This window comes from Chaetomium tenue (assembly GCF_020726465.1).
Source record: "Chaetomium tenue strain MPI-SDFR-AT-0079 chromosome Unknown F5144scaffold_7, whole genome shotgun sequence".
Classification (NCBI taxonomy): Eukaryota; Fungi; Ascomycota; class Sordariomycetes; order Sordariales; family Chaetomiaceae; genus Chaetomium; species Chaetomium tenue.
Genome location: NW_027117335.1, coordinates 2,001,948 through 2,025,657, shown reverse-complemented (window position 1 = coordinate 2,025,657; position 23,710 = coordinate 2,001,948). Strand labels below are relative to the sequence as shown.

General features: G+C 55.3%; 11 protein-coding genes across 11 annotated transcripts; 3 read left to right on the top strand and 8 right to left on the bottom strand.

Moving 5' to 3' along the window:
* Nucleotides 1-3,256: 3,256 nt before the first annotated feature.
* Nucleotides 3,257-3,940, bottom strand: F5144DRAFT_499289 (uncharacterized protein; the record flags this gene model as incomplete). The annotated part of the gene is made up of 2 exons (XM_066786321.1): nt 3,257-3,355; nt 3,482-3,940. 2 exons carry the CDS (start codon nt 3,938-3,940, stop codon nt 3,257-3,259), a joined length of 558 nt encoding a protein of 185 aa, XP_066639133.1.
* Nucleotides 3,941-4,237: 297 nt separating this feature from the next.
* On the bottom strand, nt 4,238-4,942 carry F5144DRAFT_499238 (uncharacterized protein; the record flags this gene model as incomplete). The annotated part of the gene is made up of 1 exon (XM_066786318.1): nt 4,238-4,942. The coding sequence occupies one exon, from the start codon at nt 4,940-4,942 to the stop codon at nt 4,238-4,240; it is 705 nt and encodes a 234-aa protein (XP_066639132.1).
* A 3,059-nt stretch (nt 4,943-8,001) lies between these two features.
* On the top strand, nt 8,002-10,145 carry F5144DRAFT_499211 (uncharacterized protein; the record flags this gene model as incomplete). The annotated part of the gene is made up of 3 exons (XM_066786315.1): nt 8,002-8,327; nt 8,705-8,924; nt 9,000-10,145. 3 exons carry the CDS (start codon nt 8,002-8,004, stop codon nt 10,143-10,145), a joined length of 1,692 nt encoding a protein of 563 aa, XP_066639131.1.
* Nucleotides 10,146-10,502: 357 nt separating this feature from the next.
* Nucleotides 10,503-11,286, top strand: F5144DRAFT_395281 (uncharacterized protein). The gene is made up of 3 exons (XM_066784759.1): nt 10,503-10,795; nt 11,066-11,113; nt 11,173-11,286. The coding sequence occupies exons 1-3, from the start codon at nt 10,605-10,607 to the stop codon at nt 11,204-11,206; spliced, it is 273 nt and encodes a 90-aa protein (XP_066639130.1). The 5' UTR covers nt 10,503-10,604; the 3' UTR covers nt 11,207-11,286.
* Nucleotides 11,171-12,770, bottom strand: F5144DRAFT_395320 (Peroxidase, family 2-domain-containing protein). The gene is made up of 4 exons (XM_066784760.1): nt 12,391-12,770; nt 12,140-12,332; nt 11,723-12,042; nt 11,171-11,634 (listed from the first exon to the last, which is right to left on the bottom strand). The coding sequence occupies exons 1-4, from the start codon at nt 12,488-12,490 to the stop codon at nt 11,432-11,434; spliced, it is 816 nt and encodes a 271-aa protein (XP_066639129.1). The 5' UTR covers nt 12,491-12,770; the 3' UTR covers nt 11,171-11,431.
* Nucleotides 12,771-13,170: 400 nt separating this feature from the next.
* Nucleotides 13,171-15,671, top strand: F5144DRAFT_551994 (uncharacterized protein; the record flags this gene model as incomplete). Its single annotated transcript, XM_066787721.1, has 6 exons — nt 13,171-13,326; nt 13,417-13,637; nt 13,723-13,809; nt 14,186-14,369; nt 14,434-14,887; nt 14,950-15,671. The coding sequence occupies 6 exons, from the start codon at nt 13,171-13,173 to the stop codon at nt 15,669-15,671; spliced, it is 1,824 nt and encodes a 607-aa protein (XP_066639128.1).
* Nucleotides 15,672-16,223: 552 nt separating this feature from the next.
* F5144DRAFT_499234 (uncharacterized protein) lies at nt 16,224-17,384 on the bottom strand (the record flags this gene model as incomplete). Its single annotated transcript, XM_066786317.1, has 2 exons — nt 16,224-16,942; nt 17,315-17,384. The coding sequence occupies 2 exons, from the start codon at nt 17,382-17,384 to the stop codon at nt 16,224-16,226; spliced, it is 789 nt and encodes a 262-aa protein (XP_066639127.1).
* A 533-nt stretch (nt 17,385-17,917) lies between these two features.
* F5144DRAFT_551992 (uncharacterized protein) lies at nt 17,918-19,111 on the bottom strand (the record flags this gene model as incomplete). Its single annotated transcript, XM_066787720.1, has 3 exons — nt 17,918-18,405; nt 18,476-18,742; nt 18,928-19,111. The coding sequence occupies 3 exons, from the start codon at nt 19,109-19,111 to the stop codon at nt 17,918-17,920; spliced, it is 939 nt and encodes a 312-aa protein (XP_066639126.1).
* A 699-nt stretch (nt 19,112-19,810) lies between these two features.
* On the bottom strand, nt 19,811-21,144 carry F5144DRAFT_395171 (Alpha/Beta hydrolase protein). The gene has a single exon (XM_066784756.1). The coding sequence runs from the start codon at nt 20,903-20,905 to the stop codon at nt 19,817-19,819; it is 1,089 nt and encodes a 362-aa protein (XP_066639125.1). The 5' UTR covers nt 20,906-21,144; the 3' UTR covers nt 19,811-19,816.
* F5144DRAFT_395200 (uncharacterized protein) lies at nt 21,145-22,248 on the bottom strand. The gene has a single exon (XM_066784757.1). It carries the CDS (start codon nt 22,101-22,103, stop codon nt 21,384-21,386), a length of 720 nt encoding a protein of 239 aa, XP_066639124.1. The 5' UTR covers nt 22,104-22,248; the 3' UTR covers nt 21,145-21,383.
* On the bottom strand, nt 22,223-23,596 carry F5144DRAFT_395169 (uncharacterized protein). The gene is made up of 2 exons (XM_066784755.1): nt 22,570-23,596; nt 22,223-22,490 (listed from the first exon to the last, which is right to left on the bottom strand). Exons 1-2 carry the CDS (start codon nt 23,291-23,293, stop codon nt 22,342-22,344), a joined length of 873 nt encoding a protein of 290 aa, XP_066639123.1. The 5' UTR covers nt 23,294-23,596; the 3' UTR covers nt 22,223-22,341.
* Nucleotides 23,597-23,710: the final 114 nt, after the last annotated feature.

Here is a 23,710-nt window from a genome sequence, read left to right as displayed (position 1 = left end):
TCCACGCAGACGCAGCTCGTGGGTCTCCCGCCGCGCAAGCGAGGAGCATGTCTCCCGCGGACTGTTGGAAAGGCGCTTTCTATGCCGGCATGAGAGCGACGGTGGTTAAGACCGAAAAGGGAAAAGGCATCACGAAGGCAGCTGTTGAGCGCCGTCTAAAAACTGGAGAAAAGCTCCACCGCAGAGAATTACCAGAGCCGCCCAAGAGGCATCAAGAGCTCGAAGAGCACGCACTCGGTGAGCTATTCAAACAAGCCGAACTTGATCACTTACAAGAGCACGCGAAGATGCACTCGTGGACCAAGATTCCGACGTGTGACCCGAGCGCGAAAAGGCACAAGATCCTCGGATGCCGATGGGTATACGTTTACAAGTTTGACAAGCATGGCAGATTCCTCAAGGCAAAGGCGCGTCTGGTCGTCAGAGGCGATCAACAACTCCGAGGCGCGGATCAGAACACGTACGCCGCGACGCTAGCAGGAAGATCGTTCAGGGCCATCATGGCAATCGCCGCGCGCTTCGACCTCGAGCTTCTGCAATTCGACGCCGTCAACGCCTTTGTTAACGCCGAACTCGACGAGGATGTCTTCATGCGCATGCCACCAGGGCACAGACGTGCAGGGTGGATACTAAAACTGAACAAGGCGCTCTACGGACTCCGACGCTCGCCACTTCTCTGGCAACGAGAACTCACACAAGCGCTCAAAGCGCTGGGGTACGCCCCAGTGCCTCACGAGCCATGTGCTTACAAGAGGAACGGTGTCATCATCTTCTTCTACGTCGACGACATCGTCATCATGTTCAAAGACTCCAAGCGAAAGGAAGCGATCGAGACCGTTGAGCAGCTGAAGAAACGCTATAAGCTCACCGGGGGAGACGACCTGCAATGGTTTTTAGGGATCGAGGTCGTCAGAGACCGTCAGAGACGCTTGATCTGGCTCTCGCAGTCTTCTTATATCGAGAAAATTGCATCATTGGCACAGTCAAGACCATCCGTACGCTCTCCAATGACAAAAGAAGAACTCCTGCCATTCGATGGCATTGCCACCACGCACGAGACCACAGCCTATCTTCGTAAAATCGGTTCACTACTCTACGCCGCAGTCATCACGCGCCCAGACATCGCATTTGCCGTCTCACGACTCGCACGCTTCATGACGAACCCAGGGCCGGAACATCAGAAGGCCGCAGATCGAGTGATTTGCTACTTGAGTCAAACCAGCACTCTTGCTCTCCAGTTGGGAGGTGCGGACGATTTGCGCATCGCCAGCGACGCGTCACACGCCGATAACACGCTAGACCGCAAGAGCAGTCAAGGATACGCCATTAAGTTCTTCGGCGGCCTCATCGCGTGGCGCGCCAACAAACAAGACACCGTTACGACATCCACCACAGAAGCTGAGCTCCTCTCACTTTCGCAAGCAGCCAAAGAAGGTCTATACGTAAGCCGCATGCTCAAGGAACTAAGTATCGAGCTCGATATGCCATGCATTACCATTGAATGCGACAACAAGCAAACAATCCGACTTGTGACCGAGGAGCTTGCGAAACTGAAGACGAGCCTTCGACACGTGGATATCCATAACCACTGGCTGCGCCAGGAACATTCGCGTGGGAAGATTAACGTGGTGTACACCGAGAGCGCCAAGATGATGGCTGATGGGCTCACCAAAGCGCTTGTACAAGGAACGTTTGAAAGCTTCAGAGAACAGATGGGACTGGTTGATGTGAGAGAGCAACTTGCAGAACGCAAGAAAAGAGAAGACAATGCCACTTGAGGGAACGACCAGTCGCCCCCTTTACGGGATCAACTGGGGGGGTGTGTTGGAAAGTCATGGCACCGGAAACGGTCATGACACCCGGAAACGGACAGGTACCGGAAACGGATTCATGGCATCTGGCACCACAAAGATCCGGATAACCACGGGTTAACTTAAGGAGACAAAGGAGAGATTTAGGATAAAGCCACCTGCTCTCAAGAGCTCTGAGAGGAGAAAAAGATAGAACCAGAGATAAATTAATCACTTCTGAATGGCTTATGAGCACCTCAAATTATTGTTGTAAGCTCTCATCATATGTGCAATAACTTTGAAATCGTGGCTGTTGGTCTTCCAACAGGATAATGCACTTTTCACTGCCAAAAGCCGACCCAAAAGCTCTGAGTTGTGTAACACATGAGCACCGCAACTGCTCCCGAGGCCCCGGCCATAGCCTCCTCCTCCTCCTCTCCTTTAGACATCTGATGCCAGGTTACCAATCAAGGTCTGTGCAGTAATGCTAGATTTCAGCATCAGGTACATACAAATTTGTGAAATAGAGCCTGTAAACAAACATCAGCAAAGTGTTCCCTGGCAGATCGTCCGTCTCCATACCTTCGTTGCAGACATGGCTTTCTGCACAAGACACTCGGATTAACAGAATTCACATATAATAAAGTCACAGAAGTCTGAATCACTGACGTCATCCATTGCTTTTGCTGCCTAAACACACCAATTAGCCTTCGCATCATCGTTTGTGGGCTTCTGTTAAACTTACTTTGGCTTGTTTGGCAAAGGTCTTCCACCCACGGTCTGTCAGCTCAGCCGCCAAGTCAATCAATTTCTCACATGGTATAACATGCACATACCGCCGCGTCCTTGCAAAGGGCCTGTACCATAATGTTATGAGTTATCCTGTGCCTGGGTATTACCCATAAGGAAATCACTCACTTCAAGCTGCTTCAGAAAGCCCTGTAGGGGGATGTTGAGCGCCTCGGTGCCTCGGCACCCCTATGCGGCAGCCATCGCAGGGCGCTGACGGTCTCATTTCTTCCATCGCCGTCTTCGCGTGGTGCCCTTATACAGTCCTTTCTGCTGGTCAGTGTTGCAAAATGACACGTGTGATAAAGAGGTACTAACATCTGACTTGCGCTTGAGGCCCGAGTGTCCTCTCCTCTGGCGGGGGCGGCTCCGAGTATGTACGACACCCCCACACCTAAAATCAAGGACGCTGCTGACCAACACTAGCCAATTGCTAATTGACGTTGGTTCAATATTCATTCATACAAGCGTCAGAAGACCGGTCCTGGACGGGCGAAAGAGGATCTGGAACTCCTGAGCCCTCAAGCCCCTGTTTTAATTAACCTCAAGATTCTACTAATAGACCGTCCTTCCCCGAACTTGAATCATGTCCTCATACCAGTAGCATCACCGAGGCCGACCTGTTCCCTTAGGGGCCGATCGAACCTTAACCTGCAAGGCGAAGCGAATTCGCGGACTCACGTCACTATACCCACAGCGCCGGCATTCTCCTCCTCCACGCGCTCGTCATCACTATTTCCCCCCCACAGGTCAACCATGACCTGCATGGGTACCATCTGAGCAAGGTGGCCCCAAGTACCGGTCTGGTGGGATCGCGTGTAACCCCGCAATAGCGGCCTCACGACGTGGTCGACGGGGCGGCCTATGGCCTCGTTCTTCAATGTCGACTGCCAGACGTGCACGTCCATGAGGTAGCGGGCCTCTTCAATCTGGGTGACGCGCTGGGCGGGGCCCTGGTAGGGGAAACCGGTTATCTTGCCCGTCACCGGGTCTGTGAAGAGGATCTGCCATTCCACCGCGGATGATTGAAAGCAACTGTCGGCAACGACGGCCGCGTTTGCCACGCCGGCGAGCATCTCGTCCAGTCTCCCACCGGAATACCTTTTTTGCTCCTGCTGATTGGGGTCGGACCGTCGGAAGAATTCGCCTAACTCTTCCCTGATGAGGTTAGCGACGTACTTGGGATCGAAGCGATCACGGTGGCCTGTGGCTAGCTGAAACAGCTCGGCAGTGCGGGGCCGCCAGTTGTAGTATAGCTGTTTGATGAGATGAGACGACTGCTCTTGCCATCCTTCCATTCCGAACGTAACGCCGGGGGCGGCGTGTTGGTAGGTCAAAAGATGCGGTGGAAGCATAGCCATGGCTTTGGTTCAGTATATGTTTGTTAGTCTCTACCTAGTGTGGTATTGAGGAGGGGCAAGAGGAGAGGGCAGAGGAAAGCAGAGAGCCACGGCACATGGCTCGGGAGCTATTTGGTACAGACATAAACACGCTCGGAGGGGCGGGTGGCAGCGACTTACAACCTAGTGGAGTTACAACCCTCCCATAACCTTTCCAAAGCTCTCCATCGTGGGATTTGAACACCCGCTCGACGAGTAAACGCCAGATCCAGCCCTCGAATATGGCTATAGCCGCGACAGTCTAGTTAGAATGAGGCCTCAAACATAGAATATCTGTGGCCGGGGACTGCGAAGCCTTCGTAACTTACTTCGTGATTGGTGATAGCACGCAAAATACTCTTCAGCCCAGGGTGCCCAGGCGGCAAGCTTCTCCTTTTTGTTGGCATCGAGCGTGTCCCAGTCGATTATGTCTACAAAGTGAAGGCGAGAAAACTCCTCAACGTCAGAGGCAAGTCTCTCCCAGGCACGCCTGGCACCGGCGATGGTTGCTTGACCGCCGTATGTCTGTAGCACGATGCTGCAAGTCTGCCCCTTGGACGTTTTTTCGGCGGCTTGGTCGTTCTCGCGGCTGGTTTCGAGGGTTGCCGCTACGGTGCCCATTGGAGACGACGGCGTTATCGAGTTGACGAGGGACACTGCCGCGCCGCCCGATGGAGAAAACGATAGGTTCGTTCCATGGGGAGCTACGGCCGTGACATCACGGGTCGGCGGTACATCGGAAGGTAACAAGTTATTCGGAGAGGGCGCAGCCACCGTGGTTGGATAGAGCGCTACTCCGGGCTTCTGGGAAGAGGCTAGCACAGCACTGGGGGGCAATGCGGCGCCAGCCTTTCGGCGTTGAAGTTTGGCTTTGGTCCGGGTCTTCTGGCCTGGTTGACTCCGGGCCCACGCGCGTTGAGCCATTGTAGTTTCATTATAGCTTTCTATCTTCTTGCCTTGGCGACGTAATCGTTGTTGAGGCATGGCTTTCGTAGTTCGTGCCTTCGGATTGTCGTGCACTTTCGGAGGGGGACCAAGCTGGGGTAGTGATCAGGTCAAAGGAAAAAGAAGTTAAATGGAGTATTTTCCCGGGAGAATACAGAGGATTGGATTGACCTCATGACGGCGGGATTTGCAGTCGATGTAGGCATTACCTGATAAAAAGGAGACGTGACGGAGATGCGGCTGAGAGCAGTGCGGAACAGCGGGTTCTCGGGGAGGCGTTACCGGCAGCGAACAACAAACAAGCAAGTCAAGGGCAAACAAAGGCGCCTGTTCTTATACGACAGGGAACGGCCAATCACTGGCAATGGGCCTTTGTGAAAAAGACTGACTTCCGACTGGAGCTTCCGCATGCAGTCATCGGCTTTTCTGAACACAGTCTGGCCATTGTTGTAGAAGCAAAGTATACGCTGAAATACATGTTGCCAAAAGTCCAGGACAATCCAATCCAGCGCTGAGAATACGAACACTCTCATTAGGCTCTTTGAGATAGGGACACTGTTCGCCTCTTCCTCTGTTGCTTCCAGTCGACGAGCTTCCCTTGCCATCTTGCTCCGCCTACACGTTTTTCACCACTACGCTTCAAAGATGAATGCCCTTGTGGTACACGGTGCCGACAAACCGTAGTAATCGGAGGGGGCATCGACGTTGGTATAACGTACGTCTTGTAACCCCGTTCCTCTCCCTTTTTTCACGGGACTGAGATAACGCCAACGGGTCCGCCGCTCTCCAAAGTGCCGCTCCCAAACTCGGCGTGAGTATTGACCGACTGACCCGTGCCACCTCCCTCCACGCGGGCCTGGGCACTCCCGCCAACTGGCCGCGCTGTACTTGGGACTTACTGGACAATTCCACTACAAAGGCCAGCATTCCAAGGCCCTATCCAAACTAGAGACTGACTTGGGTATCGGAGCCCGTGGTTCCCCCAATAGGCTTGATCAAATCTGGTGTACTTGCGAGGTTCGACCAAGGGGTAAGCCCCCCTCCCCCCCTCCCCCGGCCCCAACTCGAGACAATTACTTATCTTGGTATAATAACCATAGCCATATAGCCATTGGCTTGTAGGGCAAGTGAAGGTTAGTGTAGGTATAGGTTAGCTCGAGATATGCTAGGGGAAGGTGGTAACTTACAGTGCGAAGGCTAAATATCGTAGAGCTAAAGTTATAGTAATATAAATCTGCGAATTAGCTTCCACTTATAGCTTATAGTTTATCGATTAAGGCTAGCGGCATCGACGTGGGGACTGGGTCTAGCCAAAGCGCGAGAAGTGTACACAAAGTGCATCCGGTCAGCGCTGGCCTATGGCGCATCGTCGTTCCACATTCCCACGGATGTGGGAGGCGAACCGGTGAAGAAAGGCATCACCAAGGCCCTCGGGAAGGCCCAGAACAAGAGCCTGAGGATTGTGGCGGGAGCCTTTAAGTCTACCCCCATCCGTAACCTCGAGACAGAGACGTGGGTACCACCGTTGGACTTATACCTAAACAAACGGCTTGCAGATTTCGAAAACCGACTCCAACAACCCGATCTGGACGACGGCCAAGGCGGCAAAAAGACGGCGGGGAGCGTTATCCTTACCGCCTGCCGCAAGATACAGCAGAGACTCAGTTCGAGGAGGGGCAACATGGGCCGACCGCGAACCTTGAGGCCTCAAGGGCCCACGGCGGTAGAGAGAGCCGCGGGCACGATCATGCGCTGGACGAGGGGAACCATAGACACGGACAAGGCAGTAGAAGAGGCCTGGAGAGCGAGGTGGTTAAAGGAACGGGGCGGCAGAGCAATGACCAGGCCGGCGGACGACTTTGACCATCAGCGGGAGACGCTATTCCGGAACGAAACCCTAAGGAGGCATGACGGTCTCAGCAAGGCGAAAAGCTCACTGCTCATTCAAATCCGGACGGGAGCAATAGGCTTACGGGACTACTTGTTTACACGGGAAGTCCCGGAGGTTCTGACGCCTGCCTGCGAGTGTGGCGAGGGACGAGAGACTGCCGAACACCTGGTAGTGTGGTGTTTGGCCCCACCGTTGACTCGAAGATGGGAGAGAACTGGAATTCGGACACGACGGGACTTTTACTCAGTTCTACACGGTATCAATCCCACGACTGCACGGCTTGCGAGGAGGATCCTCGACTGGCTGATGGACTCGGGGAGGCTGCCGATGTACAGCTTGGCCAGGAGGCTCGAGCTGGAAACGGCGGCCTGAAGCGCCCCCGTTCGGAGGCCAGGAGGCCTCCTCTCTTTGTATACGTAGACTCACCAGAACGCATCGTTCCTTGATTGTTGGTAGGGGTTTTTCACCCGGCCCGGGAGGGCACGGTTTTCCTGTACACTAAATAGCAGAGGGTCCGGCACGCCCTAGGGCATAGCGGAGTATGAATAATAATAATAGTTTATCGATTAGCTCCGACGGTAGTAGGTATACCTGAGCGAAGCTGCGAAGGGTCTTGGTTACCTATCGCGGTACTCTGACTAATAGGAGCTTACACCTACACTTATACAAATCTGCCTGAAAAGAGGGGAGCCATTCTTCGCATTCTTAGAATAGGGTACTTGAGACTGATAGGGGATTTCGTATATTTTATAAGGCACGTGAGATGGTATCGCTTGTTTGCCCTATCACCCAACCCCCATCTCATTCTCGTTCAGTTGCCCTCTCATCGGCCCTGCCTTGTTGTGCCAGCGGCCGCCTTCTTTCTATTTACTTTGCAACCGTCATGCCCGTCAACAATGTCAACGTGTTGACCTCTGTCCCGGTCCAAGAACCCCAGTGGCTTGGGCGCAGAAGACTCGCCCTGACCAGCAAAGGCCACGGCCTTTATGAAGATCTTCTCCGCGGGGTCCAAGGCCCGCGGGATCATCCAGATCACTCAGGACCTGGCCTTAATTACCTCCGTATAAAAACTTGTACGTCTTACCCCACGCAGACGGCACAAAACCCCGCATGTTCAGCCCCTTCGCCAAGCACTGCACTGCAGCCTTATTCTGGGAAAAGCCAGCCAACTCCCCGCAGTACTTACCTACTCCACAAACTTATCAAAATGGGCATCTTCGACACGTATTGTGCCATCTGCGGCTGCTCTCTCGAGGGGGCTACAATAGGCTCCAACGCCCCTTCGGCGTTGAGATGGCGGCACGCAAGAGTGGCCCGGAAACGCCAAGAACGCGAGTCCGGCGAGTTTGACCCGGATGCCTACAGTGATGAAGAAGAGGTGGTGGAATATGGAGACGATGCAGTGGACGAGGTGTGGTATCCACAGGACGAGGGCCGCAGCTACGACCCGACACTCGTCACCTTGGAAAGCATGAGTTGGCTCGAAGAAAGTTACTGTCTGGCGGTCAACCCACAAGCGCCCGGCGGCCCTGCGTGAGTTGCTCTCACCACCTTTGGCAAAACGCTCGAGGATATACTAAAGGGCCCCATCGAAAGCGCCTATATTTCCGGCAAAGCCGTGATATACGAAAATGTACGTCTCTTTTTCGCTGATTCGCGATGCCAGGAAAGCTAACCTCTTTCTTTGCACAGAGTGATGTGAGCGTTCAGGCCGGCACCGGTATAACTCTCTTCGATTCTCTGTTTGGGGCCCTGGGCTTGTGCTAAGCCGTTATAACTGTCCTTAGATCCAAACGAACCACCGGGGGTCGAACCTCACAGACATCTGTCCTGGTAAGAGCTAAGAACTACAGTTGAGTTTGGGACTCCACGAGCCCCAAACACAGGGTGGATTGTCTGACATCTCCAAGCTATTCATTTATCGGGCCAGCCGCCTTTCCTTTTCATCCATGCTGCTTCAGCATCCTTACGGACGTGCTCACAGGATCTACGGATGTGGCTAAAGTTGACAAGGACGCGTTGTACGGCGCAATGTCTGAGCGTGTCATCCACTACCGCTCATTCCTGGAGCTCGACTACGGAGAAATCAGTGGCATCGATCAAACATGGGAGTCAATTGCTGGGGAAGAGGTGAGCCTACTCTGACAGAAATTCCCCGGTGTTTTTCTTGCAAGGGTTTCTATAACTAACCGCCCTTCACTGAAGTTCTCTGTAACGAACCCTGGCACAACGCCCGAGATCACCAACTTGCTAGTACACTGCCTGGCCGATGGCCGGTTTCAGGCGCGGTCTGATTCTCTCAAGATCGATCGTGAAATACCAGTGCAAGACCCGTTTGCTGGGCTGCCAGTCGAGATACTGCACACTATACTCCGCTTCCTCTCTGGAGACACCCTGATCTCCCTGCGAAGGGCATCCTGGGCGGTCTTCTGCATGACCCGCCACAACTCGTTCTGGAAGTGGTTCCTTAAGCACGAGATGGCTTGGCTGACCGAACTGCGCCCACTGCTTAGTGATCCGCGACCTGGCCCCGAGCCAAGCTACAGAGCCCTATACCTGTGGCTGGACAAGGCAACAGCTCCGAGGTACGGCGTGGAGGGGCCCTTCATGGCTCTTGCAAATAGAAGACGGATCTGGAGTGTTTGCGAGCAGCTTTCCCCTCATTACTTCCGCCAGCTCCAAGTTCCACAACAACAGCCCGATTATAATATGCTTCAAGAGGCCACCTGCCGCCATCTTGCTTTGATATCTGGCGTCGACCAACCGAGTCAATCATGGGATGTCCAAAGAACTCTGTTTGCGTACTCACAAGATGAGATGAAGAACAAATTGTTTTTCTTCAGTGTATACTGGGCGGAAGGCCACCGCTTGGCTGGGTTATCTGTCACGGTCGACAAGGAGAATCGCACCTTTGGTCTCACTGACGACAACATGCCTCATCTCACCAGGACGACCATGTGTCTCGCCTTGGGTGAGTACATCACGGCCATCATCTTGACCCTTCAAACGACGGACCCAAACAAGCACGCAACCGCTTCACCCTACGTCGTCAGGATGGAGGTACGTGGACGTTCCCACCCCGAGCCTGCTGACCTGGCGAGAATGAAGTTGCGTCCCTGTTCTCTTCCATTAAAATTAACCTCCCTAGGTCCACACGCAAAGAGATGGCGTAACCGTTCTAGAACCGAACAACGACGCGGATATCCCCCGGCTGCCCTGCCGCAGCCAAACCCGCCTCCAAGTCTCCGCCGGGACATGCCTCGTCGGAATCACGGGCCACATCGATCCTGTACGCTTCCCCCCCCCCCTCCCCCTCCCCGGTCCCCAACTCCCCAACCCCCCATCAACTAACCACCACGCCCCCTTCCTCCCGGGGGGATCAACCCAAACAGCACGACACGATCCACACCCTAGGTCTCCTCGAAGCCCCCATACCCCCCTCACCATCAAACCCCACCCCCTTCTCCACCGCGCCCCCCTCGCCCCTGCCCCGCGAACCGCGCCCGAACTGCTGCCGCCGCGGCGCCCACCGCTTTTGGGCGACACCCACCCCGCAGGGGCGCATGTCCTGCGGGAGCGACGGCGGCGTGGGCCGCACCGACGAGGGGCGGGTGGAATACCGTGCGGTGGCTGTTGCGGGAGCGAGATTCGGGTCCGGGTCCGGGTCGGGGCCGGGGCCGGGACCCCGCGGGGTTAGTGTCGAGAGTGTTGTGTCGGCTCATCTGGTTCCGCACGAGGCGTTTGTGTTTGCGGCGGATCGGGTGTTGCGGGGGAAGTTGGAACGGGTGGTAGTGTATTTGGGTCCCGGGGATGGGAATGGGGATGGGGATGGTTCTGCTGGTGGTGGGGGGTTGGACCTGCGGACGGCGGTGGTGCATGGGTTCCGCGCCGAGTATATCCGGCGGTTCTGGCACCCGAAGCAGTATGCGGGCCTACGGCGGAATGTGTCTGAGTGGGACGCCCCGCCGGCGTGGCCCGGTGAGCGGGTGGTTTTTCTGGAGGTGGATGGGCCGCGGGGGGAGGTGATTGACGAGGTGTTTGTGTGTGAGGGGAAGGGGGGCACGCTCGGGCTTAGGGTTGGTGATTTCTCTCTTGTCATAGCCTCCTCCCGGTATGGTAATGGGGTTGTGGTGTTACAAGGTTGATGAGTGTGTCGGGCCGTACTCTGCTGACTGTATTGTTGCCAGATCACAACGAACTGGGGAAGCGAAGTATGTGTGGGCGACCAAGGGGCGGAGGGATGGACGTCCCAGTGCGCGCCCAGAGGGGAGGCCATCGTCGGGTTCATTACTGGTTTTACGGGCAAGACTAATCACCCGGTACGTTCTGCATACTTTAGTCGTGGTCGAAGGTACCTAGCTAACCATCCGGGTGATAGGGATATGGTGGCCTATCTTCACTCGCCATCTTGACGGGTCCTGAGTAGCAGCGGTGTAGGATGAGCTCAACGTAAGAATGTCTATATAGCCGGGGCTTTAGGGTTGGTTTCTCTTTCTCTCCCTCATATTGCTTGATTGGAAGCCCCGTCGGACTGCACATGTCGCTAAAGTCACCGGCTTGGGATCTTGTAACGCAACAAAGAAAAGTATTTCGAAGACAAAACCAAATAGTGTTCCTCTGAGCCGGCCACGTACCCGCTACAAGTCCCGCCGGACTCCAGCGTGGAATCCCCTGCGCAGTTCTGTTTTCGTACAGTTGCTGCCAGCACTTCCGTCCGAATCCTGATTCGTGATTAAACTCGTCGCCTTTCCAATCATATTCGATATTCTGAGAATAGCCTCCACTGCAACCACTTCTTCCCTGACATTCCAACCCAACTCAGTCGGCAGACGTTCGTTTTCTAATGTAGGAGGGCGGTTAATTGCTGCTATCTGTACGAACCTTTCAAGGGGCCGGAACTTAGTATTGCCGGATTGGTGTCTACTCACGGAAAAAGTACTCGAGCAATGTCCTATTCACGGTGGCCTCTTCAAGGTCTCCAAACGCAATAAAGGGGGCGGCCATCTCGCCGAGGCTGAAGTTCTCCACGGACTCAGTGAATCGATACTCGGGGTTGAACGCCTTAGACTCGACTTGGCGGGCAATCTTGGCGTTGGCCATATGGACTGTGGTGATGACAGACTCGGGCCAGTAGCGGCGGGTTTGGTCGAAAATGGTCTGATTGAAGATGTGATTGCTGCCGAAATAGGCATCGGTGCGGCTCAGGCTGGCGTCGTGCTCGAGGACATTATGGCGGTTGAGGTGATCTCTGTATCGGGCCAGATCATCTTGTCAGCAAAAGCATCCAGGATTCCATGGAGCATTGAAATGTAAACGCCCGGACGTGATGGAGCATTGGGACGTACAGAGTGAAGAATGTGGCATTAGGTTCGGGGTTGGCGACAACAGCCTGATCGAACATGACGACAGCAAGAGTCGAATCGAAATTGAGCCCCTGCTTCATAGCCTTGATGACGGCTTCTTTAGTGATGGCCCTGCCATCGTGGGGTAGGATTCCGTGGTTGGCGAGCGTGTTCATCATCGGACAGGGGCCGCGGACTGAAGCGCAACATCAGTAAAGAGTTTATGGAGGGCTTAATTGGAAAGAAATGCTCACGGTCACCGGGGCCAGGGGGGTGCCATTTGGGGATACTGGACGCCTCTGACATAAGACAGGCGAGGGACAAGCAGCCGAGGAGGGCGGTGGGTGATTTCATTGTGACGAATAAAAGGGGTGCGCGGGAGAATAACGGTGAGTAGGTAAGTACCTAACTGAGAGAGGTGGACTCATTCAATGTTTCTCCTAGCCCGGTATGCCCGGTTTATATCAATGGCTTGCTACCACGGTTGTGATCGGTATACGAGCCCTCGTGTTTCTCGTTTGTCTCGCGTCCAGGGCGGCGTCCCCGTTGTATTGAACTCCACCCGGGGATCGTCAAGGCGCAGTCAAGCTTTCGCAACCTCTCCAGGGGTCAGGGTTGGAGATACCATGTCGATTGCTCTCGATATCCAACTACCGACTAATGATTGGATGATGGCGTTTACCTTAACGTTTACGCTGCCGCAGAACGAGGTAATGCCTCGTTGTCGTGGCTGGACCCCGGACCATTCAATGTTGGATGTCCTCCATTCCAGCTTCAGACGAGCCACACGAGATAAACGAGATAAACGAGAAAATACGAACAGGGTGCTGCAAAACGAAGAAAGCATCAACGGATTAATGCGAGTCTGCCAAAGTTGTTAATCTCCTGTATATATATCTACGGTGAAGAATTACATGGCCGTTCATTCCAACTCCGAGTCAACGTTCCAAGCTGTCTCCTTCCAATCCCCTCCGGCGTCATCCAACCAATCTCGCTCTCGACGACCTGCCATTCCATCGTCACACACGTGCACCATGCACAAATCAGGCACAGGGCTGCTCGACCCAAAATGGAAATTTCGGTGGCATATCGTGGTGCTATTCCTCGCCATCGCGGTCATTGTGCTCACGGGCATCTACATCAACATAAGCGCCTTTTTCACCCGACCTGACATCATGGCGATCCCTTTTGTGAGTACTTCTATCATCGAGTCTCCATTGTGCTCACTACTACGATGCGATGCCGCAGGACCAATCCACTAACACAAATCTCGCGTGCAGGCGGTCAAAACACTCGTCTTCATTGCGTACCAACTGCTCAGCGAACACACGGAGCGGTTCGCCAAGTGGAAGAGCCTAAAAGCGAACTTGATTTTGAACAGCATCGAGCCTGTCTTTTGGCTCACCCTCATCATCCTCAAGTTCATGGGAATCTCGAGGTTTTGCAGTGGGGGCGGTTGCGCTGTGACTTGGATCATCACCATGGTTGCCATTGCCATTTTGTAAGTTGTGTGATGGGGGGTTATCGGTGTTGCGTAGCCACCCCGGCGCCTAAGAGTTAGCGTGCTAACACGTATGTATTTACAGAGTTTTGTCTGTCCATATCGCAATTCTTTCCTTCCAGCAATACCGCGAGTCTAAGCAGTCCGCCCCTCCCCAATCCGGGTACGCCGGGTACGCGGGCTACTCCTGAACCCCTGATCGAGGCGACGGCGGATGTCGTCTTAGAATTATGGACGTTGTGTGAGGAAGCATGGGACAAGAAAGGAAAATAGAGTTCATTATTCATTCGTATTTGTTAATAATCAGCGCTTGGGGACTACCTTACCTATCCTGGCAAGACGTTTCGGAAAATGCCGAATTGGGCCCGAGATGGGAACAGCTGAACGCGCGTCTTCCGCGTATCAGCCACCCCACTTTCGCTCTCGTTACATACAGTCTCGTAACTCTCGTCTTTTTCGTTCTTCCGTCGCTTGGTCTTCTTGTACTCTTTCCCGATTTGGACTCTTCGTTGACAAAAAAACATGGGGACATCATTTGACTCGCCCAGTTCGCTGACTACCGAGGCCTCGGCGCCAATACTCACGGAATCGAATGATGGCACGTCCATTCAGGTTGCTTCCTCAACCCCTGAACCGTCCCAAAACACCAGAAAAAGAGTGACGAAAGCCGTGAGACGAGCTCACGAGAAATCCCGGACTGGTTGCCGGACCTGCAAGAGGCGCCGTATTAAGGTAAGAGCATTAATGAAATGGGCTTCGATAACAATTCTCATGACTGGCCGTTGACGCATCGCAGTGCGACGAAAAACGGCCATCATGTCGGAATTGTGAGAAACACGCCGTCCCTTGCGACTTCGTCCCATCCCAGACCTCGTCCGCATCCACGCCTCTTAGTGAACTTTCGCCGCCATCACAATCTCCCTCCGCTATCAACATGATGGATCTCGAGCTCATGCACAACTTCACAACATATACCTGCACGACCTTGGCGAGCGACCCAGCAGTCCGGCAGTTTATGCGGACCACTGCCGTCCACATGGCTACGAACTGCGAGTACGTTATGCGTTCCATCCTAGCCGTGTCGGCCCTTCACCTTTCCAGGTTTCGGCCCCAACACAAAAAGACCTACCTCGAGCGTGCCATGCAGCACCACCAAGCCGCAACCTCGACGGCCCTCCATCTCATGACCGACTTGAGGGCCGAGGAGTGTGAAAGGCTCCACATCTTTTCCATGCTCACGGTCTACTACGGTGTGTTGCCGTTCCTTGACCAGGTATTCTTGGGTTGCTAACGTCCCTTTCGTCGCTGGCAGCTCTAGGATGCTCCCCCGACGAAGCCGATCAAGCCCCTGAGAGCCCCCTAATCCCCCACTGGCTGCGACTCCTTCACGGCATGGAACCGATCCTGGACATGCTCCAACCGCGAACGTACCGCGGGATACTGACGCCGCTGTTTGACTTTGGACGGAGAAGAATGACACCTTTCCTAAGAACAACGCCCCCCAGGGACCCGGGCTTGCTGGCGGACATCCAATTTCTCATTCACCGTCGCTGCACCGACGCCTCTCTTCTCCCCATTTACGACGACATGATTGAGCAACTCCGCCGTCTGCTCGCCTTGATCTTGACGACACCCAATGACCCCGTAGTCACAACGTCTGCCCGTCCTAATCTTCATAGCGATCAAGAAGGGCCAACCACTGCACAATCACCCAACGTGAACGAGTCGCCAGCAGTAGACACCCCGTCAGCGGTACCACCGATGTGGACGAAACTCGAAGCGTGGGACATTCTAGTCTGGCAGTGGACGCAGGGAAAGGATTTCCTCCCGCTGCTCGAGGCGGTTAATCCGCCACAGGAAGCGGTGGTCATATTTGCCTTCTGCCTGCTCGCACTGAGGAAGCTGGAGAACCAGTGGTGGGTGGAAGGCTGGGCAGACCATCTCATGGGCAAGACGTGGTCATTGCTGGATGAGGAACATCGTCACTGGGTTGTCTGGGCGACCGAGGAATTAGGCTGGATCCCACCGAGATGACTTAAAGGCAAGCTGCACAAATGGAGAGGAATGGCCCCTAGAGCAGAATTAACACAGATTTAGAGATGTGAGGCGCTTATATATTGTTTGAGACCACTTAACTATTCCTTTTATCCTAGAAATTTACATCAGCATTTACGAGAGGCCATCGATGTGTAGCTGCAGCCTGTGCCGCCACCTACAGCAACTCTTTAAATGAGAGATGGTCTTTCCTTAAGTTTGATATCATCAAGGCTGAGGTCGAGTGGTTTTAACGGTGATTTTACATCGAGGTTTGCAAAGATACCTACCTAAGGACCCCCCAACATAGTAGATATAAAGAGGGAATACGAGCTTCGAAAACATCCAGTCATAAAGCCAATTGGTACTATTATCCAGATGTAGGTGTATAGCCTTAAAATGGTGATTCTGTTGTCCTCGTTCTAACTATGTACTAAACATTGAACGAACATAGCTGCCTTCACATGGAGAAATACCCAACGAGAAAGCAGAAAAGCGAAAGGCAACCCCCCTCCGTCCCTTTCAGTGTCCCAAGGGAGATAATAACGCGGCTTATCGGTAGGGACCGTTGTCCCCTTCCTTACGCATCTGCATCTGGAGCAGTAGCTCCTTATAATCATCCAATTCCATCCTCTCGTTTGCAAACCCAACCACCTCGTCAAACCACTGGCCCTGTCCGCACCAACCCCACTCCGCTGCCTTCTCGTCGCTGACCCACTGGGTGTTCGGTAGCGTCGTCAACTTGCGGCCCTTTTCGTCCCTGGGTGGCTCCATGATAGAGGCCGGGTCTGGCTGGATGCCAAAAACAGCGGTTTCGCGGCCCTCCAAGGCCATAATGAAGTCCACGGCAGCCTCTAGATTAGTTTCGACGACGTTTTCTGAGACGTACTTCATTTTCTGGGCGGCCACCTCGGTGTCGAAGGAGAACGGGGCGGAAAGGTCATCCTCGACGCCGGTGCGGACCAGATAGACCGGGAAGCGGCCCACCGTGGTGGAATCCTCGCCGTCGTAATCGGCGCAGTTGGTAATAGCGATAAGAGCTTTGTACAGCGACTGGAGTGCATACTGCTTATAGCACACCACCCCTGTGTGTCGACTGTCCTTATCGTCATTCCAGTCGTTGTTCCTCGTCCTCTTCTTCTTGTTCTTCTTTTTCTCCCTCCTCTTGGCCCCCCTCTTGCTGTTGATCCACTGGTTGGACACCCTGAGTAGCTGCTCGGTTGTTGCGCAGAGAATGCCGTGGAATGTGGTGAGAGTGTAGATGGTAGCCTCTGCCGGTGGCGTGTTGCGGGTGCCGTCCAAACCCTCTGGCATGATGAACTTGCAGAGGAACCGGTTTGTGCTGACGTCAGTCCGGTATGGGCGAAACCAGCGGCGATAGATATACCTTTCGAAGATGTTGGCGACCACCGCGTGTGCACGGGACGGTAGAAAGTATATGGGGACAGTTTTGTTGCAGTTCCCTTCCAGCGGGCTGGTCCCCATGCCGCTCTTCGGATTGTCGATGACCGTCTGTACCCAGGGCTCGAACACCCGCGAGACCTCCGCGGAGTGAAGATAGTAGCGATGGTCGCCTTCCATAGTGGTGCGTAACAACCAGAGGCGTTCCTCCCCCTTGAATTCCGATTTGGGCTTTTCTGGACCGCCGCCCGGGGGTTTGTACATGACGGGGGTGCGACGATACTCAGTCTTTGGAGAATCTTCACCGGCCATCTTGACGGTATATTTGGATCGGGCCATCGTACGTAGGTCGTGGGTAGTAATTAATAGGTATGAGTGGAAATATTATGGGGTAGAAAGAGAGGTTTCGAGGATGAACGTTCGAATGATGATGAAGGGTAAAGCGGGAGGAGGAGAGAGGAGTGAAAAGGGCGGGAGTCCTTGCTTTACGCCCAGCACTCGGCGCACGGTTGACCTTGAGGAGTCATAATTTGAGTTCGCCACCGGGTTGTCTGTGCGAAGAATGCAATGGAATCTCTAGGCTGTCAGGCGTCGGGATGGTACTCATCATGTGACTGCGAGACCACAGTGCGCTGCATGCATGCCTGCCCATCACGATCCGCGGTCGTCCAGACTCTTGCCCGGCTCACGGCGCTCAAGCGGATTGTTGATTTGTGAGCCGCTTTTGGTAACGCCGGGCCTCTCTTCCCGAGAGGGCGTGATCTGGGGTGGTTGGCGGAGCTGGGGTCGGAGCTGGCCTGTGGTGTGGGCGGCGAAGGCGCTTCTTATTTCCATCCGGAGGAGGTTCACGGCGCCGATGCCGCCGAGATATTCCGCCCGTGAGAGCGGCGGGAGCTCCGAGTCGGCGTGCTGGGCGACGTGGCCAATTGTTGGCTCGCGAGCCTCCTGTGGTGTTGGCGCCTCTCTTTTCGGGAGAGGGGGTGGTCTGGGGTGGCTGGGGCGGGAGACGGTGTTGGTGTTGGTGGCGAGGGCGCTTTCTCCAAGAACCAGCAAATGTTCAGCTGGACTCTCCGGCTTCCGATTGGGAAGACGCGCACTTTCGAGATGGACTTTCGTCCAAACATATCGGGATACGTAGCGAGCATCCGGCATACTGCCTTGCCGTTAGGGCTGCCCAGAAGGGCAAAGAAACTGTCGTCGCCGGCCGGGAAGTCCTGGGGATCGGTTCGATCCCCGAAAAGAGCGGCAACCAGCCCTCTGGTCTGCTGGTTTTGCACATTCATGCGCCAAATTGCCTCGAGGTCCCGCCAGTCGGCACCGTGCTCCCTCGCAACTACATTGTGGTCAGCGCGGTCGTATCCTAGGTACCTAGGTGGGCATGACCCTAACCCACCCCCAAGCACACGTCTCCGCCAATGCATCCGACATATACAACCTCCCCACCCCCTTTTGTCCGAATAGGGCGTCCCGGCTCGCATCGTTGTCCATGCAGAGCAATGCTTTGCCGCCAGTATGGGCAAAGTTTTGATATGGGTCGTGCAGTTTGGCGATGTGGGCGGTGAGGGGGGAGGGGAGGTTGCGGACTGCAACGAGGATGTAGTTTGTTACGGGATGTCCGGCGTCGTTGAAGGCCGCAATGGTTTCGGCGTCGAGCGATGTGTCCAGAGGCCCTAATGGGTGTTTACAAACGCCCATCAGCTAGTGTATTTACAAGACATGATGCTTGTCGCACAAGTCCCAAAACGCAGAACCACCGAGCTCAATCCTAGTAACGGTTTGAATGGCTGGTAGTCATCTGGTAGATATCCCCGTAACACCCTAGCGAGCAGCAGATAGATAGAGGAGCAAGACGTACGAATGTTAAAATGGTGATTGGGGCCAAGCCCCGGCAGGTCTGGGTCATCGCGCGGGTCTTGGACCCGGCGGAGGAGGTCGTCATAAAGGCCGCGGCCTTTGCTGGTCAGCGCGAGGATGTCTTCAACGCCCAAGGGCTCTTGGGAGCGGCCAAGGGCCAACGTTTTGACATCGGCGACGGGCATCTTGGTATCACAGAAAAAAAAGAAACAGAAAAGCGGCGGCGGGCACAACAAGACACAGCGGGCACAACAAGACGCAGCAGGCGCAACAAGACGCGGCGAGCACAACAAGACGACGACGAGCACAGCAACACGGGACCGACAACAACATAACGGCGCAACGGCAATGAGGTGTGGGGGTAAACGGCAGGGCAAACAAGCAATACGATCTTACCTGCCCTACGATGGCCCAAGTTAATCATGGATAGGTACCCCTTCCGTAGCCCCTTCCCTACTAGCTTTAGGTGTGGCTGCTCGAAGGGAGGCGGAGGCGACGGAGACACGGATACAAGCAATTCTACGTCTCATGTGTCTTAGACCCCAGCGCCAGCTCAGCACGTCCTGACATAAGTAGTTTATGCATCTAGAGCGTCCGCTACGCGGCAAAAGTGCGAGGAGTAAGGTCAGCGAGTATACGCCCTCCCAGTTGATGGAGGCAGATTGATGGGAGATGAGGAAACGTGGTGATACAGATCGGAAACGAGGTGATCTCATGGATGTATCGACGAAGTGCGGCTCCTCAGTCACTAGCAAATCGCATCAAGTCCTAAGTCAGATACGTAACTATTCTATGACTGTACTTATCCGCGCCCCATTTTCGAGTTGGCACCAGTACCCCTTTCTAGCAATATTCTGTTTGTTGTTCCGTCGTCCTTGAAGGCCCCCGCCTCACTTCGACAGCAACCACTTGAACCCCTCCATGGTATCGTCCCCCCTTTTCTTGGACGCTTCTAATTCCGGGTACATATCCCACCAGCAGTGCGGAAACCCGCTATACAAATCCAGCCTGGTCGGCACGCCACACTCCTCCCTCAACACCCTCTCATAAATCAAGCCATCATCCCGATTCAAATCCATGCCACACACCTGAAAATACGTCTTCGGCATCCCGCCATGCCCCTTCTTCACATCAGCCTCGCACCCGCCCTGCACAAACGGCGCCCACAGCGGCGACGTGCTCTCGGGCGCGACAGCCGCCACAAAAGCCTTCATAAACCCCTCATCGGCCACCGGCGCCCCCTTATTCTGCTCTCTGGACAAATACCTTCCCCTATACCCCTCGGGCACGCGGCCCTCATCCATAAAAGCGCCGCACACCAAAAACAGCCCCGACACCGCCGGCCGCAACCCCGCATCCCGGGCCAGGTGCGCCACCACATCGGCAAAGTTGGCGCCCGACGACGCGCCCCCGACGACGAACCCCGCGTCCGCGTCCGCCTGCGCGGGCAGAAGCGTGCGCTCGGCCGCGGGGAGGGCGGCGTCGTGGGCGACGGCCTGCAGGAGGGCCCAGGCGTCGTGCAGCATGGTGGGGAAGGGGGATTCCGGGGCCTTGCGGGTGGAGGGGAGGACGACGGTGGCGTGGTGGGTTTGGGCGAGGCGGCGGGCGAGGGGGAGGTCGAATTCGGGGGCGCCGAGGACGTGGATGCCGCCGTGGAAGAGGAGGATGATGGGGGATGGGTTTCCGGGGTTTGGGGGGGCCTGGGTCGGGGTCGGGCTCGGGTGGCAGAGCAGGACGCGCGAGACGAAGCCCGTGCTGAGGGGCACGGTGTGCTCCGTCTCGGTGAGGTTGGCCGGGCGGGAGGCGGAGAGCTGGGCTTGCAGGTTGGGCACGCTGTCCGAGACGATGCGCTTGAGAGTCACGACGTCGGTGGGCATGGCGCCCGGGGGCGAGCCGCGCGCTTTCCAGGCGGCTTCGAACTCCGGGTTCATGGTGCCCGTGGCGAGGATCTCCTCGGTGGTTTGGGGGATGGCGGTCATGGTGAGGTTGTGAGAGAGTTGTCAAGGTTCAATGGAGCAGCTGCGACCTTGGTTTGCCTTGGTGCGAATGACTGATTCACGACATGTTCTGAGGTCCGTTCCTCAGATCATTATATAGAAAATATTAGTTAACATGCGTCTGATAGTGAATAAGGTACCTACCATGAAGGCCAAGACGGGGCCAAGACGAGCCCAACAACTTCTTATTATTACAACCCCATCAATGGTTCTGATCCCGGTTCCGAAATGCCTTGCAGATACGCGAAAAGCGATGGTTGCCCATTGGATTTGACTTGGTGGGAAGCGGCGCCTATCCCAATTGGGTGGTATTAAGTCGGGCTGACTCACTCGGCGATTTCTTGGTCCTTGTTGCAGTGCCCAAGGGGAACAACAGTTCATTCACGGGTAAGGTACCTGTGAAACACGAAAACTTCCTTCGTCTGGAACAACAAATCCATTACGCCCATGTCAAGGCAACTCATGTAGAAGCCTCCTTGTCACATTCGTCCATCCCAGCCTCGCCCTGTTCATGATCCCCGCACTCCTTACATTTGCTCTCTTCACCCTCGCCCCCCCCGCTATCCCCATCATCGTTGCCCTCCTCATCCCCCCCGCTATCGCCTCCGTAGATGTCCACCGCGACTATCAAGGGATACATTCGGAAGCGCTCAAAGGCAAACGTGTCCCGCGAGAGGCGGTAACATCGCAACATAGGCCGCGAGATGTGGTCGACGGGCCGGCCCACGGCGAGCGCTCTGTCACCAGACATCTCGACGTGCACGTCCATAGGGCGGGTGGCGGCCAATCTTGGGTGGTATGTGGTGGGGCCGTCGTGCTTGAACCCGAATTTCTCGCCCGTGTCCGGGTCCGAGAAGTAGAACTCCCACTTCCAGGGGCTGAGCTCCACGAAGCGGTCCATCAGCACGGCCCGGTCGGCTACCTTGGCCAGCGCCTCGTCCAGCGCCTTGTCCATGGCTCCTGTTCCCCTTGCCTGTTCGCCGCCGCCACTGGGCTGTTGGAAGAAGGCGCCCAGCTCCTCGCGGATAACCCCAACCACGTACTCGCGGTCTAAGCGGTCCTGGTGGCCCGTCGCCAGCTGTAGCAGCTCGGCGGTGCGAGAACGCCAGTTATAGTATAGCTGCTTAATAACTTCGGACGACCTCTCTTGCCAGCCTTTGGCTCGGTGTGACTCGCGCATTGCTTGGTGGGGGGCTAGATCGCCCGGTGGGAGGGTAGCGAGGCCTTTTATTTGGTATTGTTGATAGTGCTCGATGAATATAGCGGCAGCGGTGGAGCTGGGAGAGGAAGGAGGAGAGAGAAAGGGGGGGAAGGAGGGAAAGGGGGGAAAGAAGGGAAAGGAGGGCCCATGGGGTGGGGGGTGGCCCGTATAGCGACAGGTGCTCGCTTGAGGAGTGGATGCAGAAAGGAGGAGATAGTCAAAAAGAAGGCAAGGGAGACACGAGGGGGCGGAAAGGCTTACGGTGTAGCTGGGGTTTAAGCCGTCCGTAACCCTCCCAGAGTTCGTGGTCGTGTTGGTTGAACACACGGTCGAAGAGCGTACGCCATATCCAGCCTTCGAAAATACCTGTATCAGAAATCGTGTCAGGATTCTGCTGTAACCGAACTAGTCTCAAGTATGATATGTGATTGGGGCCAAAGCTCACTGTATGAGTCGTATTCGTACGCCAGATACCTTTGGGCGAAGGGTGCCCAAACTGTAAGCCTTTCCTTGATGCTGGCGTCGAGCGTGTCCCAGTCGACCACCTTAACCATGTGATATTTGACAAACCACCTTATTGCGCCGTCAAGTTCCTCCCAAAAGTCCAGGGCGTGGTAAGCATCAATATCACTGCCGTAGGTGGTCTCGAGAATATTGAAGGTTCGCTTTTTGGCGGCATTTTCGGGGGCCTGTTGGTTCCCGCCGCCCGTTCGGGGGTTTGCTGGCCCAACGCCTGGTGATAAAGGTGCTATCGAGTTGGTAGAGGGTATCACCACGCTGCCGGGGAGTGTTGGTGCCGTGGCATCGGGGGACGACGGGGCTTCGGGGGATCGCGGAGCGTTAGGGTTCGGTACAGCATGGGGCGGCGGCGGCGAATTGGGGGGTGGCGGGTGATCTGGAGAGGGCGCGGCCACGGCATCAACAAAGGACGCTATCCCAGCATCCGGGGGGGGTGCTGCCGGTACGGGGCTGGGAGCCAATGGAGCGTTGGCTTGTCGGCGTTGACGTTTGGCCCTGGTTGGGCCCGCCTGCTTGTTCGGTTGGTGTTTGGCCCTGGTTGACCCGGTCTTCTCGCCTGGTTGAGGGTCGGCCCAGGCCTTGTTTCTCAAGTCGTTCTCATTGTAGCTTCCTATGTTATTGGCTTTCCGGGGATATCGTTGTCGAGGCATGGTCTCCACAATCTGTGCGTTCGGATTGCCGTGCAGTTTCGGAGGATAGTCAGAGGCCAGGGGCAGTGAGCCGAGTTCAGAAAGAAGGTGAAATGGAATATCGGCTACTCCAGAATAAATAAAGCCTGCTATTTCCTACAACAATGCGAGGAATTGCATCGAGCTCGGGGCCGCAGGATTCGCCGTCAATATAGGCGCAACCCAACAAAGATGAAAGGTGAGGACTGGAACTCCTGGAAGCGGCTGAGAGCCCTGAGGGCTGTGTAACAGAGCGGCCTTGCTTTCTCGGGGAAACCGTGCCGGTGGTCGGGGAAAAAAACAGACAAAGAGCACAGCAAACAAAACCGCTTGATCTTGTCCAGCGGCGAACCAATCAGTGGATGGTCTTTGGTGAAAATGCTGGCTTTTGCAAGATTC